At 48.1% G+C, this 15,148-nt stretch overlaps 1 protein-coding gene across 1 annotated transcript; it reads right to left on the bottom strand.

Moving 5' to 3' along the window:
* Window positions 1–5,446: 5,446 nt before the first annotated feature.
* On the bottom strand, window positions 5,447–9,321 carry ELOVL3 (ELOVL fatty acid elongase 3). The gene is made up of 4 exons (XM_074907822.1): window positions 9,137–9,321; window positions 8,280–8,411; window positions 6,451–6,602; window positions 5,447–5,868 (listed from the first exon to the last, which is right to left on the bottom strand). The coding sequence occupies exons 1-4, from the start codon at window positions 9,319–9,321 to the stop codon at window positions 5,447–5,449; spliced, it is 891 nt and encodes a 296-aa protein (XP_074763923.1).
* Between the last annotated feature and the right edge of the window lie 5,827 nt (window positions 9,322–15,148).

Genomic DNA, 15,148 nt, shown 5'->3' with positions numbered 1-15,148 from the left:
AGCTCAGAGTGCTTTGTACAATGACACCAAATAACTGACACAATCTCAGGAAAATCTTAAAATCTGCAGGCACCAGAGATGGCCAACAGTAAAATAATGAAGTGAGCAAGTTGGCAACAGAGAGCTCTGGGAGAGGTCCCCCGCTTTCCAAATGCCACCTGCCTTCCTGAGGCGGCTGAGTCAGTAGAGCCTCCCACATTCGACTCCCTCCCCATGGGGCTAGGACATAACCATCATGCCTTCTGGTCCAGCACAAATACAGCAGGTGTCTTACAGACCTTCTCCAGGACATCTCTTTCACACAAATCCCCAGTACCTCCCTAGCTGTATCTCCCTGCTACTGCAACCCAAGCAGGTGTTTTTTAGCAGGGTCCTTTTTATTCGAAACACCTATTAGGCAAATAACTTTGTCACTGGATACTTCCCAATCTGCAGATTTAGCAAGTGCACATTCTCCTCCATCATTCAGGTCATTAATGGAAATGCTGAACAAAACCAGACCTGGAACAGATGTCCCTGAACTTCACTCAACAGAACCCCTCCTTTTTCAACAGTGAACTGTAGATAACTCTGGGTATAATCATCCAATGGGTTTTGTACCTATGCAACATCTTGTCTACATCAGCCTTAAGAGCCACTTAAATGGCAGCCAGAGCTCTTCTTCACTATGCCCTTACCTTGTCAGACAGGAAAATCAGATTATTTTGACCAGATTCTGTTCTTGACAGGTCTGTATGGCTCCTGCTCTTTTCCACTGATTACAAGTAGTGAGATTATTTGTTTCAGCATTATTTGAGCGGTGGGTGGGTGAGGGGATTTAACTGTCAGCAGTTCCTGTGGTTTGACCCCAGTCACCATTTTGAAGGGAGGGTTACAAAGCTTGCATTTTACAGTCTTTCCATGCCTCACTGTCCCCCAGTAGTTCTCATAGATAACAGCAAATATATCTGGGACTGTTTTGCATGAAGTTCACCATGCCCAGATGGTATGAAAAATACCCATTTATCTACATACTCTCTTCCTTGTGATGTCCTTATTCAAGGCCAGAGTTTTAGCCCCCACCACTGGCATGGCTTGTGCTATCCATTTCCCCATAGCTGTCTTTACCTGACGGCTAATGCAAAGTGCACCAAACAATTGGGTCTCCTCAGTGGCTGCCGTCAGTATTTCCTCTGACTGCTGGAAAGCAGCACAGCACTGTCCTTGGTTAGTCTCCTACTGTTAATACAATGGAGATTTGTTTTCTGACACCTCTCACTTGGTGCATGCTAGCTTTTACCATGGTCTCTCAATAGAGCTCCAAACTGCAGACTGGATATGAACATCCAGGCTTCTATTGGAGATACTAAAAACTGGGCTCAGGTAGGCAGATAGTTGTAAGAGGTGAGTCTAAGTTCTATCTTAACTACCTTTGAGGGCACAGGATGGGCTGGGGCAGGGGTACACTTCTTACTGGGTAGCACAGTGATGGGGGATACTGCACTCCTGCCTATGCCCAGAAGACAGGAAAAGCCTCCGGGCAAATCCTTTGCCTCTCCCAGTCCCTGCCAGCTCTCCAGCCCTGCTTCACTGTCTCTGCAACCTGCGACTCAGTCTCCTTCCACCCTTGAAGTCCTCCTCTCTGCAACATGTCCCCTGGCTCACCTGTGCCAGAGCTGCAGGGCTGCTTCCCTGCACCACACATCCTACCCACATCCCGCTGGCCATGCCTAAGCCAAGCTGCTCCAGTTGCACAGGGGTCCCCCGAGGCTCCTTCAGCTGGGATCATGGCTCCCCCTGAGCAATGATTCCCCCACGAGAGAGGCAACTAATTGCTGTCTGTGCCCCCAAAGTAAAAAAGAACCAAAATAGACAAAACCTCAAGATACGTCCCCTGCTGGCTATTTCAGCTCACACATAAGAAGGATTTTTCTTCACAGAGTACCAGGAGGAGTCATTTTCACAAAGCTTTAGGGAAATAGCACTGGCCTGAGGAAGAAGGACATCGTTATTAGCTCCCAGAGCCCCAGCAAGCACCACCACTTTCCTCACATGCTCAGCTCAGCACTCCAGACAACTTGCCAAAAAGCAGCAGCAGCAGCAATATAAAACACAGGAGAAATCAAAGTCTTGCCCTGCCTAGGTCTGGGCAATTTATTGTTATTTCTTGTTTATCCAGAGAGAACAGCAGGGTGAAGGGGCTGATGCTGGGCCCACAGCATGCATTCCCTGGGGTGGGTGTAGGGCAGGCAGGGTAAGGTGACCCCTTCTGGCAGCGTTGGAAAGGGAGTACCCTCATACTATGTGGAGGGATGTGGCCGTTTAAAAAGCTGCAATGCCTCTTCGAGGGGGAGAGAGGGTCCTTGCAAGACACTCTCAGCAAACCCTCCTTCTGATGGGGTGATTCCTCCCCCTGAAAAGTACTTCCGACCCCAGAAGCCTGCATGGATGGACTGGCAACAAAGAGCTCTTCCAGAGGTGAAGCCTTCTGGAGTCACAGAGCCCTACCTCCAGTGCCCTACCCTGCACCGCTGAGCGAGGCAGTGCTGGCAGAGCAAGGGCAGTTGACCTCAGTGCTCTGAAGCACTGAGAGCACGTCAGGCAGTTAGGCAGAAAAGAGCAACTGTGGAAACACACTTCTCCAATGCTCTTGCGCTTGTGGGAATGCCTGACGCAGTTGAGAGAGCACTCTGTGGGGGCAGCCATGGGCACGTGTGAGGGGGGAGCTAGTGGCTGCCTCACTGGGACCATGGCTGTCACAGAAAGTGCCCCAAACAGTGCCAGGCAGGGGAGAGGTTACCTCATTTGTCCCATGTGTTCACCATTCACTCCTCTCTAAAGAGAGCTCCCAAACATGGAGGCCAGTTTATTCCTCTTCCCAAACACCATCACCTCAGCTGCCTGATTCTGCATTTCCCAAAGCCGGGGAAGGTGCTGCTCATTTCTTACCCACCATGCTGTGAAGTTCAGAGCAGAGGCCCTGCTCAGCAGGGGAGGCTGGGCAGGGCCCAGGGTGCTGCCACCTCCTGGAGTGGGAAGTGCAGCCCACAGTCTTGCAGTAGCTTTCCAGACCACTGCCTTGATGGGCCAATTTCCATTCACCAGGTAGGAGCCAGCATCCACCCAGAGGCTCTGACACTGGGGTGCTCCTGGCCAGGCTCAGGCTCTGAGGCTAGTCTTGGCTTTATGAAGCACAGTGCCTTCAAGAAGCCACAAGCTCAGTTCAGATGATGAAACATCAACTCTCTCACATTCCTAGTTCCCTGGTGATGAGCAAAGGGGCTCGGGCAGCAGGACCAGCTGCTGATGACTGTAGAAGGAGAAAGCACAGAGAGACAGAGCCTGTCGGACACCTTGCTGTTGCTAACCCTCAGGAAGACACAGGATCAAGATGGAGAAAGCAATGCTTCTCTCACAGTTCAGATCAAAGGTCAGGTATGAAAAAGGCATTCAATAGATCAATCCATACGTGACAGCATTTATTATTAATTTTTACACATGACACAGTGGCAGATGCACCCTGAGAGGAGCTGGCTATGGGACCCTTCTGCCTCTAGCCCACAGCTGGCCCTGGACTGAGAACGTAGGCAATGCATCACATGCGCTACAGGGCAGAGGCAGTAGCTAGTCAGGTTAAATAGATTGCTTTATATCATACAAGGGGCACACTCAGGATAACAGCCATTAAAGTTCATAGGATTCAGTTCCTTGCACCGCAGAGGAGAAGGGATTGCCCAGGCAAAGACCCTCATGTCTCATTGGATAACCCCATCACCCAGAAGCTCCTTTCAGCTGGATCACTAGTATGGGGAGTAACATTTAAACCTGTGTCTGCCAGTTCAGCATTTACAGCAGATCAGGTAAGGCATTAATCAGGTCGTTGCTTGGGCTCAGTTCACAGTCTTGGTGTTGTTTTTCCAGCTGTTTTTGTGCTCTTATGAGCAGCAGCTGTGATTTGGCTGCAGGAGGCACCAACACTCATCTCCTCTTCCAGGCCCCTCCTGGGGAGCTCCAGGAAAGGCACTTGGGAAAGATCCCACTGAGCTACTCCTGGAGCTATGGGGTCACAAGCACACACCCCACCCCCTCCACTCCTCCCCACAAGGGGTCCTGTCAGCCTTCTGCTGTCAGCTCAGCCCAGGCAGATGCCAGTGGGAACAGCGTTTACCCAGCCCCAGAGAAAGGGACTGAAGGAGGGGCAGGGACTGAAGGTCAGCATCATCGTTACACTGGTAAAGCACAAACTGGTGTAAACTAGGGAAGGGAAGCATCCCAACAGGGTTTTGACTTCTAGCCAATAAACTTGAGACTCACATGCTCTGCTTCCCTGTTTGAGGACACTGATTACTTTTGGGGTTGGAAGATGACACAAGCGGGAAGGTGTCACCCCTCTGGCCTGGGTGGTAAAAGGACATGAAACCAACTCAGGTTCTGCCTGCCCTGGGCATGTTGAGCTGTGAGCACTGCACAGCACTATATGTCTGTGCAGCATTTGGCCATAAAATGCTCATTAAGCAGCCCCTGACCACATAGATTGGTACAAAGGGGTCAGTGCTACTCCAAGATAAGAGAAGAAGCTGAAACACCGAGATGGAAGGACTTGTTCAAGGCCATGGTACAAACATGTGACAAGGCTGGTCCTGGGGCATGTGAGTGCCTTGGCCCACATCCTGCCCTCCTAGTACCAGTGTACAGAGGCAGAGCAAGATCTTCATCATGGCCCAGGACAGAACTGAAAGGGGCACCAGACAAGGTAGGGAATGGTTCCTCCTCTCCCTGTGTTAGCTGGGGGAGCGTAAAACCAGACAGCATTGTACTGGCCAGAAGAAGCTGTTGTTTGGAAGGGGAAGAGCAGGTCTGAAGGAGTCTTAAAAGTTTGATTCCAGGATGAAAAAGACATTCCTGTTTTCCCTCCCTACACAACCTTAGAAAACATCAGGGATTTTCCAGTTCAGTGCTGTTCCCTTTGGCAACCTAGGAGGGCTGCCCCACACACAGAGTAGCAGCAGGTTTGTGCTCTGCTCTCCTTCTCTCCCCCAGAATTTGGGACCATGGAGGGGGCACTGCTGTTTTGGGAGGAGTTTCCCTACTTTTCCCCAAGGAGAGATTTGGTGCATGCAGGATCCAAGCAGTCCCTGGGAAGGAGATGAGGCTCAAGGCAAACCCAAAATGATGCAGAGAAGAGGAAAAAGCAGAACCACAGCTTCAAGGTCTCCAGCCCCTGGCATCTCCCCTCTCCTGCTACCAGCTTTCGACAACCCACACCTCACTCTGGCATGCCGCTCACTACAAGGCAGACACACCAAAGGCCAATGTGCAAGTTAATCTGAAGGCTGTTAACCAGAGTGACCTCCTCCTAACCCCCACCACACCCATCCCACCAGGCACCCAAGCTCCAGAGAGGAGTGAAAAGTTTCCCCTTTCCCTCTACCCGCCTCCACCCCAGTCTCTTCTTCCCTCCCTGGTTTTATTCCCTCTTTGATTTCTGAGACCTCCTCAGATAAGTCTGGAAGAAGTAGTTGCCGAAGAGCACCAGGTAACTGACATACAACACAGAAGAAATGAAAATAACTGTCCATCTGGTGGGGCAGACATTATCCTCCATCCAGATGATGATCAAGACATTCATTATTATATATCCCACTATCTGCACCATCTGTATAGTGGTGATTGTCATGGCAATGAAGCGGGATACCTGGAAGCCTGCGGCTCGCAGAGCATAGTAGGAATACATGATAGCATGGACACTGTAGTTCACAGCTGCAGACCAGCCACCACCAACCACCAGATCATCACAGGCATACCAGCTGACGATCAGTGTGGTAGTGTGATGGTACCAGTGGAGGAAGATGAGCTTCTTTTTCTGGAGAACAATGAACACGGTGTCACCTTGGGTTGGAGGAGAGGTGCATCATTAGTCAGGTAAAAGCACAGGCAGTTGCACAAGTTTTCATGTGAGGCAGAATGAGTGACCTGCAATGATGAAGCCATTATATGGCTTAATCCCCCCAAAACCTAGATTCCTGTTGGAATCGTCTGTATTGATAAGGCCCATGTAGACACCTACCTCCTGGCACATTTGTGGTACAAGAGTCCCCTGCCCCAGGCTTGCTTACCTAGCTCTACCCACACAGCACTTCAGACTCGCTCTTCTGTACTTTTTTCGGATGGAGACTGGGTGGAAAGCCCAGCTTTCCCCTGCCTACCCACTGCCCCCTTGCTGCAGCGCAGAATTGTCTAGTCCAGGCGCTGGCTTGGGGATTAATCAGACCAATAACATCAGCCTGCAACCCTGTGGAGAGCAAGCATGTCACCTGGGTTGAGCAATAGGGAGTGAGAAAATGAGTGACATGTGCAAGGCTAGACAGCCCTGATCCTTGAATAACATTTGGACAGAGACCTGTAAAAGAACCTGCTTGTAAAAGCAAAGGAGTTATGAAGTCATGGGATAAGTAGAAGTTTCAGACTCACCCAGTTCCAGGAGTTTGCTCAGCACAAATAAATAGCCCCAAAACTGAAAGATGGGCTGGACGAGGAAGGATTGACTACACACTGAATGCTTAAATCCCTTAGTAGAGATGATGAAGGCCATTACTTTCCAGACCCTAATTGCTCCAGCGGCACTGCAATAAAACCAGAGGAGAGCTGAACACTGTGCCCAGGGCCCCATCAGAGCCTCTGCACCCAAGAATATTCAGCTAACTCCATCTCAATGCCCAGGGTAGTCTTGGGGACTTCTAAACAAACTGGTTTCATCTTAGACTTCCATGCAGGTCAGCCCCTCCATTTGCAGTGCACAGGCTTGCCCAAGACCTCTTGATCAGGATTTCAAACACACATATTTCTGCAAGACAGAGCAGGGAAGGGCTGCTGCTCACACCAGAACAGCAAGGCACAAGGAGTAAGTCGGTTGTGAGACACCAACACGGCCCTTTGGCTTGCCTGGTGCCATGGAGCAGCTCCTGGAGGATGGCAGCAGCCAAGGTCTGAGCAGCAAAGAATGCTCCCTCATTACACCCCCAGCTTCCACCGCTTGAAGAGGCACTCAAGAATAAGAGCTACCATGTCTGGTCAGAGAAGGGGGACAATTGTCCTGGACAATTGTCCCTCTCCTGACAAGGGCCAACAGTGCATACCCAGGGAGCATTTACAACCTCATGTAGTAGGCAGTTTCTACAGCTTATGTGAAGAAATATCCCTTTTTCTTTGTTATCAACCTATACATTTCATTTGCATGAGCTCATCCTGAATAGACCGTGAACAGCCATTCCCTGATGCCCCCTTTCGCAAAACCTGTGATTTTACAGACCACTGCCATGCCCTACCCTCACGTAGGGCAATCAGCATCCCTTAGACTTGACCAAAGCCAACTTGTGCACATAAGCAGAGACACTCCTCTGGAGTTACAGAGGCAGCAGTCTAGTTTTGCTCTCTCACACTGAACACTGGAAAGGTGTGGAGATGAAGGAAATGTTAGAAAATTGACATCTGCTTATTTAATTACCGAGCATGGGCTGAATCATTCTCACGGTTCCTGCAGAAAATCCTGTACTATAAGATTGGACAATTTGAAAACAGGTATTTTAGATTGATCTTCACATCTTACATGGCTGGAAAAAAAAAATCAAGAGTAGTAGCAGGCTGTTCTTAAAATGTATCTCTAAAAAGCGGGCAGCAAAATAACCCTGTCTTTGGACCATCATTCTCCTGTTATTGCAACTCCTCATACTTTTTTTTTTTTTTCCCCTGTATCAAAGCATACTGAAAAGACAACCCAAGGATTGGTGATTATCAGCAACTCTGATATTATACATTTAACTAGTTTATGTTACTGGCCAGAGTGCACCTCTCAGCATCTTTCATACTCTTCTTTAGATTTACAGTAAGAAAGGTGCTTCTGTGAGCATACAAGAATTTCCACCCCCTCCTACACAACAGGATTAGACAAAGGTGGGGGAAAAAAATCACCTCCATTTTAAAGAATAAATCAAACTTATAATTGTCAGGCACCCTTTGAATGTGGATCTCTGCTCTTGCAGACTCCCCGTTTAAATCTACTCACTAATGATTATTAAGCACAGTACCCAGGGGTCCTTCTGTAACATATTTGACTTGCTGAAGTATTTCTGGTGAGGAACCAATGACCTGTATGAGTAGCTCACTTCCCCTTATGGGACAGAGCTTCCAAGGGGAAAAAAACATTTATTTCTTTAATGACGTAGTAAATACCCAGGACTGCCCATCAGTCCAGTCCTGAGGGAAGGTCTACAGCTGTCTCCAGCTTTAGCAAAGGCTTTTACCTGAACAAGGCTAGACTGAGGGACCACAAGGTCAGTGCTGGGCGCAGGTTGTAGGCTCTCTGTTCCTTCATGAGATGCTGTATTCCAAAGATCAGGACCAGATAAGCTGCAGCAAAATATAAAGACATGTGCCTGCAAGCAGAGGAGAGGGAGCAGTCACGAAAAGACCCAGACTGATTTATTTCTAGTTGCACTTCTGTAGCCCCAACAGAGTGTTCTCACCAAGAAACAAAAGATCTCCCACTCTAGTGTTAAGGTTGGGCTTGGTCACAAGAAGCCTGCCCTGACAGTGAGCAGAGCTGGCGACAAAAATCCTTGGGGACTGCAGAAAAGAAAGTGAGCTGTTACATCGTGGAGATTTCCACAGAACCTCGACGGGGTAAGGCAGTATCTGGTAAGTCTGTGAGCAGGATCCCAAGTAAACACGTCAATGCGTTTTATCCACTTACACATGAGACCCTATAGGCAGAGGATGCTCTTTGCCTGAAGAGGCCGGTTGCACCAGAAAGCTAGAGGCTCAAGGGTCATGTGTTATGTCCCACCCCTTTCCAAGGCTTTAGGGTAGTGCCGCGGGGCTGAGCGCCCTGTTTGCCGGTGCAAGGACTGCCGTGGCCATCCGTGGCTGCTCCTTGCCCTCTTTCCACATCACAACCTCCCCATGTGCTGCAGCACGATCTCGACCACTGTTTGCTCTGCCCCATGCGCTTCCCTGACAGCCACAGTGTGCAACCAGAACCCCCTAACTTCCTCATCCTCGGGGCTGAGGACCCCACGCCCACTCTGCTAGCAACAGCAGGACCCGACAGGGCTACCCGGCGTCCGAGATGCACCACAGCCACAACCTCCTCTCCTCTCACCAATTGTTCCGCATCCATTCTCTGGCTTTCTGATTGTTGAAGTTCTTCTCGAAGTCATGCGGCTGCAGCTCCGACGGGTCAAAGTCCAGCTCCATGTCGAGCACCCTCGGGAGCGAGCCGAAACGAGCCGCTCCCCCAGCCCGCACCGGCAGATAGAGTCCCGCGGATGCGCTCCGCCCCGGCATCGCACTGGGGGAGGCGGGACTGGGAGCCGCCCGGCCCGACGGAGCGGCCGGAGCCTCCCCCTCCGGGGGTGGTGGGCACAGAGAGGGAGGCTCCAGTCGGCCCGTCGGGCTAGGGGGGGCCCTGCCGCCTGCTGGGTACCAGCCCCATCCAGTCCAGCTTGCCTTCCGGTAGATGGGCAGGGTGTTTCCCACGCTGTCATCAACAGCAGGCAGAAATACCCTTACCCTGGCTGCAGTTAGCTGTTGTGTCTTCTTCACCGTAGATTGACACATCTGGCCGCTGCTGGTGGAGACTAGATGGGCCCTGAGTAATCCCCTGCTTAAGTTCATGCAGTTGAAAATGGCCATGGCATAGTCAAAATCCCCTGAGCACAGCATATCACATTGCACCCTCCAGTCACTTCACTCAGTTTGGTGTTTTACACGTGTGCAACAGGAGCATCCTACAAAGTTCACAGACTTGGAGAGGGTTTTGCCTCATGCAGACATCACTGCACCTTGAAGTGCTAAGGCTTGGACAACAGGCCCAAGCCAGAGCTGACCTATAGATGAATCCTGTATATTTTATAACTGATAACCACTGTGCTAGTAGGTATTGTACTAAGATATAACAACCCACTTATGCTGATGTAAAAAGTGCTAAAGCATTGAGATACTCAAGCCTAAACAACAGGCCTCAAGCCGAAGCTGCTAACTTAGTATGTGATCATTAACAAAGTATGTAAGCTCACTAGTGAAAGATGCAGCTTAGAATATAAGCAGTAGTGAGGATGAAATGCTGAGAGAATGTATCCAACTTCCCTTGTTTAGCCTTGTTAGAAACTCCCTTGGTCCGTCCCATCCATCTGTCCATCCGTGTCCGTCTCCGTCGTCCCGTCCCCCCCGTCCCCCCCCCCCAAGCCCTGTGGAATCCAACAGGAGAATGAAACCAGAAATTTTCTGCTCAAAACAAAGGTACCAGCTACTCTGGCTTTCTGATCTCTAGTATATAAGGCTGGACCCGCTCACAGTGACTTCGGATGCCTCACCTACGGATGGACGCACCACGTAGGATTTCCCACTTGCCAGGACAGGCTCTGCAAATCCTTGCTGTAACTGGGGCTGCCCAGTGACTGCAGATCTGGATGATGGTAACATATGCAAGTGGTGATGTGTCTTTCTTAATCACTATTCTCTCTCTCAGGTAGTAATGATTTGATGCATTACCCTGTATTTTCTGTTTGTTTCTTTAGGTGCACTATTCTGCCTTTTCTTACTGTATGTTTCTGTATTACACTGTTACATTATTTGGTTATCACCAGTAAAATACGCCTGCTCTTTTCATTCTGGTGTCCAAGTTTAATTAGTATCCTTAATCAGCAAAACACACCGGTACACAAGTCACCTGCTTAACTGCTGCCTCTTCAAACAGGAGGCAAACATTTGCCTGGATGAAACATTTGCTCTGTGTTTGACAATGCCGAGGTGGGAGGTAATCAGGAAGGAGTCTGACATGTGCGAATGAGAAGGCCTTGGTGATTTTTGCACCATCCCTGACTTATACTCCCCATTTTCCAGAGCACTTGAAAGTTTCTCCAGAAAGGCCAGCTTACACATGTCTTAACATCAGTGGTTTTGCCATACCCTGCACAGGGAGAACACTCTGCACACAGCATGGGCTCCCACTGTGCCTTGTACAGCTCTCACCTCAGTGTTCCCAGCTCCCAGGAGGTCCTGCCCTGACCAGAGGATTGCAGCTCAAGGACTGCTCAGAGTCTCCTTCCCATTGCTCTTTCCTTATCCTCATCCTCCTGCTTGCATCCTTTGCAGAAGCAAGCTGCAATGCTTTTCTGAGTTTTCCTGCACTCCAATCTTCAGCTGCCCTGGTAAAAATATTTTAACTTTTCTTTTTTTTTTTTTTTTGGGGGGGGGGGGGGCAGTTATACTGCCATTTTCAGAGGAAAAGCCCTTGCTAGTGTGTGACATGAAAGGACAGAGCAGAAAATGCTGTCCATTAATTTGCTGCTACACAGGGCCTCTGCTGAAATCACTGTGTTCTTACACTCCTCTACATATGTCACTCCAAGATCATTTCCCTCTAACAGCAGTGGCCTTATTCATCCTTAAAGGAAGTATAGGCAATGAGATTGCAGTCACACATTTCTAAAAGGCTCCTCTTTGAGCTGTAAAGGGAATGTTACCAGATTCAGTCTTGTTGGCCGTGGAGCATGCTGTGAGTAGATGCCCTGAAGTTACACTAGCAAAGGGTCAAGGTTATCTTTCAGGTCTGGTGATTTCCAAGAGTGTTTCCTGTAGTTTATTAAAACTTGAGGAAAAACTGTGAGACTATTTTTCATTCTACCATTCCTGTCATTTAACACAAAATGACAACTTTCCTTAACATTTCACCCAAGGAAGAATATTTCCAAGATTATACCCTTCATCCTTAACAGTATATTTTAACATATATTTTTCCGGCTTATCAGCAGACATTTTTCTAATTTATTAATTGTGAACTATTAATACCTTTACTGTCTACCTCTGACTACAGTCAACTACTCTCAAAGGGGAATTCCTGTAGATACAGGGAAGCTTGTTCCCTGGGCTAAGCAAAGACTTCCTAGAGAGGCCTTGCTGTAGGTTACAGCAGTTTTACAGCCAGAGTAGCATGGTCATGACCTACAAACAATCAGAGAAAATATCCTATTTGTTTCAGCAACAGGCTTTTACAGAACAGAATTTGTAACAGGGGTCAGCCAGCATGTGAAAGAGGCACATAAAAAGATTGCATTAGTAGACACAGAAAAAAGAAATTGTAGAGAGCAACAAGTGTTTGAAGATCTCGCATTCCCACCTGCAGTCCCTGCAGCTCAGCAGCCATCCAGCATGAGTTAGAGAACTCTCTGGAAAGGTCAAGCCACTTGTATTTCATTTTTCATCCCCCACTTCGGGCAGTAGCATCACCAAGCAGAACACCAACACCACAGGTACATGCTGAAGGTAACTTTCATTTGGCCTCTGCACGCTGAAAGGCTAGGTGCAGCCACCAATAAAACCAAGGATAAGAGCAGAACACAGCCAGCATGTTAACATAAGCCAGGTTTTTTTGTTGTTTTTTTTTTTTTCTCCAGCTTTTAATGCACAAAAGTTGACATTAAGTTTCATCATTCAGCAGCAAAGCAATGTTGGTCACCTGATAAATTTATCCCTCCCCATGCTCTGAACAATGGTTTCACTGTTGCTCACTCCTTTCCCTGAGCATTCCCTCTGGATTTGCCATTTTTAAATGGAGTACAGTGGTTAGCTGCTTGATGGACTACAAGTACAAAATACCTGCTTGTTTGATGTATGCTTTAGCAATTGTTAAACAAGACCTCCTTTGTGTAAGATACCATATTGCAAGAGGAAAAGTCTCTAAATACCCCTTGGGAGATAGAAGAGCGAGTTGGATTAGCTGAGTAGAAAAGGTGCTGATGTTGACATAATTTCTTATTGTTAACCTAGACCTGGGATCAGTAGTGAAATTTTTCATTTTGAAATTGCTACATGACACATGAACAAGAACCATGCCTCTCCTAGAGCAGGTCTGTCTGTTCATCTGTCTCTTAGGTGGTAGCATGTTCAGATAAGATGCAGCAGCTTGTGCTTGCAGCTGTTTAGTACCACCTGAGCAGGCAGCTGGCAGCCCTCCCCAGATGCCTCCTTGGCAGATGGGAGTTGTTCACATGCAAAGAAGAGAAGCAGACAGCAGGGATGAGGTCCTCAGCATCCTCTGAGATACCTGACTTGCTTAGTAAGGCAGAGGTTTCTCTTTGACAGGCTGAAAGCTCACCTGAGCAATCCAGATACAGCTATGACATTCCCATTATCCTCTTTCCTCCCCGATACCAAATATACCTGTCTGCACTCCCAGGTCTGGGTGGGCTAGCATGCAGACAACTGCCAAGTCCAGTGCCTGGTCACTGGCACTCTGCTCAGAACCACTGTTGGACTCAGGATGGTTGAGAAGCTGACATGCAATGTAGACCAATCTAAGTGATTTGTAAATAAATAGCTGAGCTTATTTCCACACATCACAGTGAGTTGCACAGAGCTCATCTGATGCAGATGAGGAAGCACAACCCCAGCAACACTTCACACACAGCTGTTCTCATTCAGGAACATCAGGGCTGCAATCCTGAATCAGTGGGAGATGACTTTATACTTCCGTCCTCCAGAGGAGTGGGGAGGAGACAGAGACCCTATGGAGCAGAAGTCTCCATGACTTTAATTTGAGCCCATGATGGCTAGGTAGGACCTGAAAGAGAAAGGACAATTTCCCTAGGACCATGAAACAAGGCTGTGGATCCTTCTGGAGAGGGGGTTTCCCATTAGATTGCTTCTACAGCATTCCAGAAATAAATCTTATTTGAGGTAGCTGTAAATACACTAAATGCTCATTTAAAGCTCAAATTGCTATTTGCAACAAGAGTTTCAGTTTTCTGGTAAAGAGTCACTGTTTCACTAGTACATGTGGAGGGAGGACTAGTTTCTGATACAGTGACTGTACTCTCATTTGCCCTGTGGTCAAGATTACAAGAAATTGTTTTTTGCCCAAATATTGCATACTGTACCCTGAGTCTTAAACAATTCCCTGCATCAGGACTATAAGCCCCAAATTGACTACTCTGCTGGTAGATAGCACATTTGACTTCTGCCAAGTCTGAAGAACACATAAGTGTTTGTGGAAGCCTCCAGATACCATATAGGATGAGTAAGAGCATACCAAATCCTGGTAGGATCCAAAGTCCAGGAAGTGGTTTCTAGGAAGATAATCTCTTTCCTAAAAATCTGACAGACAAATTAACAAAACCTCAACTTCGGGAAAAGTAAAGAATTATAAGCATCTATGACTCCCTGGCCTTGAAGATCAATCACTTCCATAGCAAGTGGCACAAAAGAGGCTGTACAGAGCAGTCTGTAGAAGGACTTAAACACAATGGATATGCAGGGGGAGACAAGAAAGCAGCTACACTAACTAGGACAGTAGCAAAACTTTATCAATGTAGGGGACAAGGGCAGTGTGTCCACCAAGGTCTTCTCTTGTTCACTGGCTAGCTGACTCTGTAGCTGCACTGTCACATCAGTTACCTACCTGCTCCACACAGGTGGGGACATGGAAACAAGGAGGCAGAATAGTTGATTTTAAAAAATTAGTTTATTTATTTTAATTCCAGGTAGGCTATGCAAGTTCAGGCTGGCCTTAAATAAGAGAGCCCTGACAGTCTCTGCAGAACAAGAGAGAGCGCACACAGAGCCAGCCTTGCTCAGACAGGCTCATGCTGGTCTGAGCTATGCTGCCATCCCTCCAGTGCAGAGGACAGCCAGTTTTATGCACAGGAGGCAAGGGTGAGCAGGCCAAGATGGCACATAACCACCTCCAAATCAGCTTGTCATACTGCCTGTGATTGTTATTTGTGGTTTACACATCAGAGCACAGTGGAAACCATTGAGGGATCTCCTTGCACAAGCACTGCAAGCTTTCACTTAAAGCTTAGAGTAATGCCCTGATTCTGTATGTCCCTCTTGACTGCAGAGAATATGATTTCATGCATGGGCCCTCCCAGGGGCAGCTTCTCCACCACACTGACCACACTACAAAAACAATCTTTGTGTTCTTGATCAAAATATCTTTTAACCCTTTTGATGCCAACAGAGGTGGCATGGCAGGTAAGCCATGATTTTGTTACACATACTGCAGTTTGGTTTAAGTAGGTTTAAGAGGTGGGCAGAAATAGTAAGGGTAAGGAATCAAACTTTCTTTCCTTGTTGACTCCCAACTTTGGAAAGCAACCTAGGTTTAAAAATA

The sequence above is a fragment of the Athene noctua genome, chromosome 5 (genome assembly GCF_965140245.1).
Source record: "Athene noctua chromosome 5, bAthNoc1.hap1.1, whole genome shotgun sequence".
NCBI lineage: Eukaryota > Metazoa > Chordata > Aves > Strigiformes > Strigidae > Athene > Athene noctua.
This window is presented reverse-complemented; position numbering and strand designations above follow the sequence as displayed.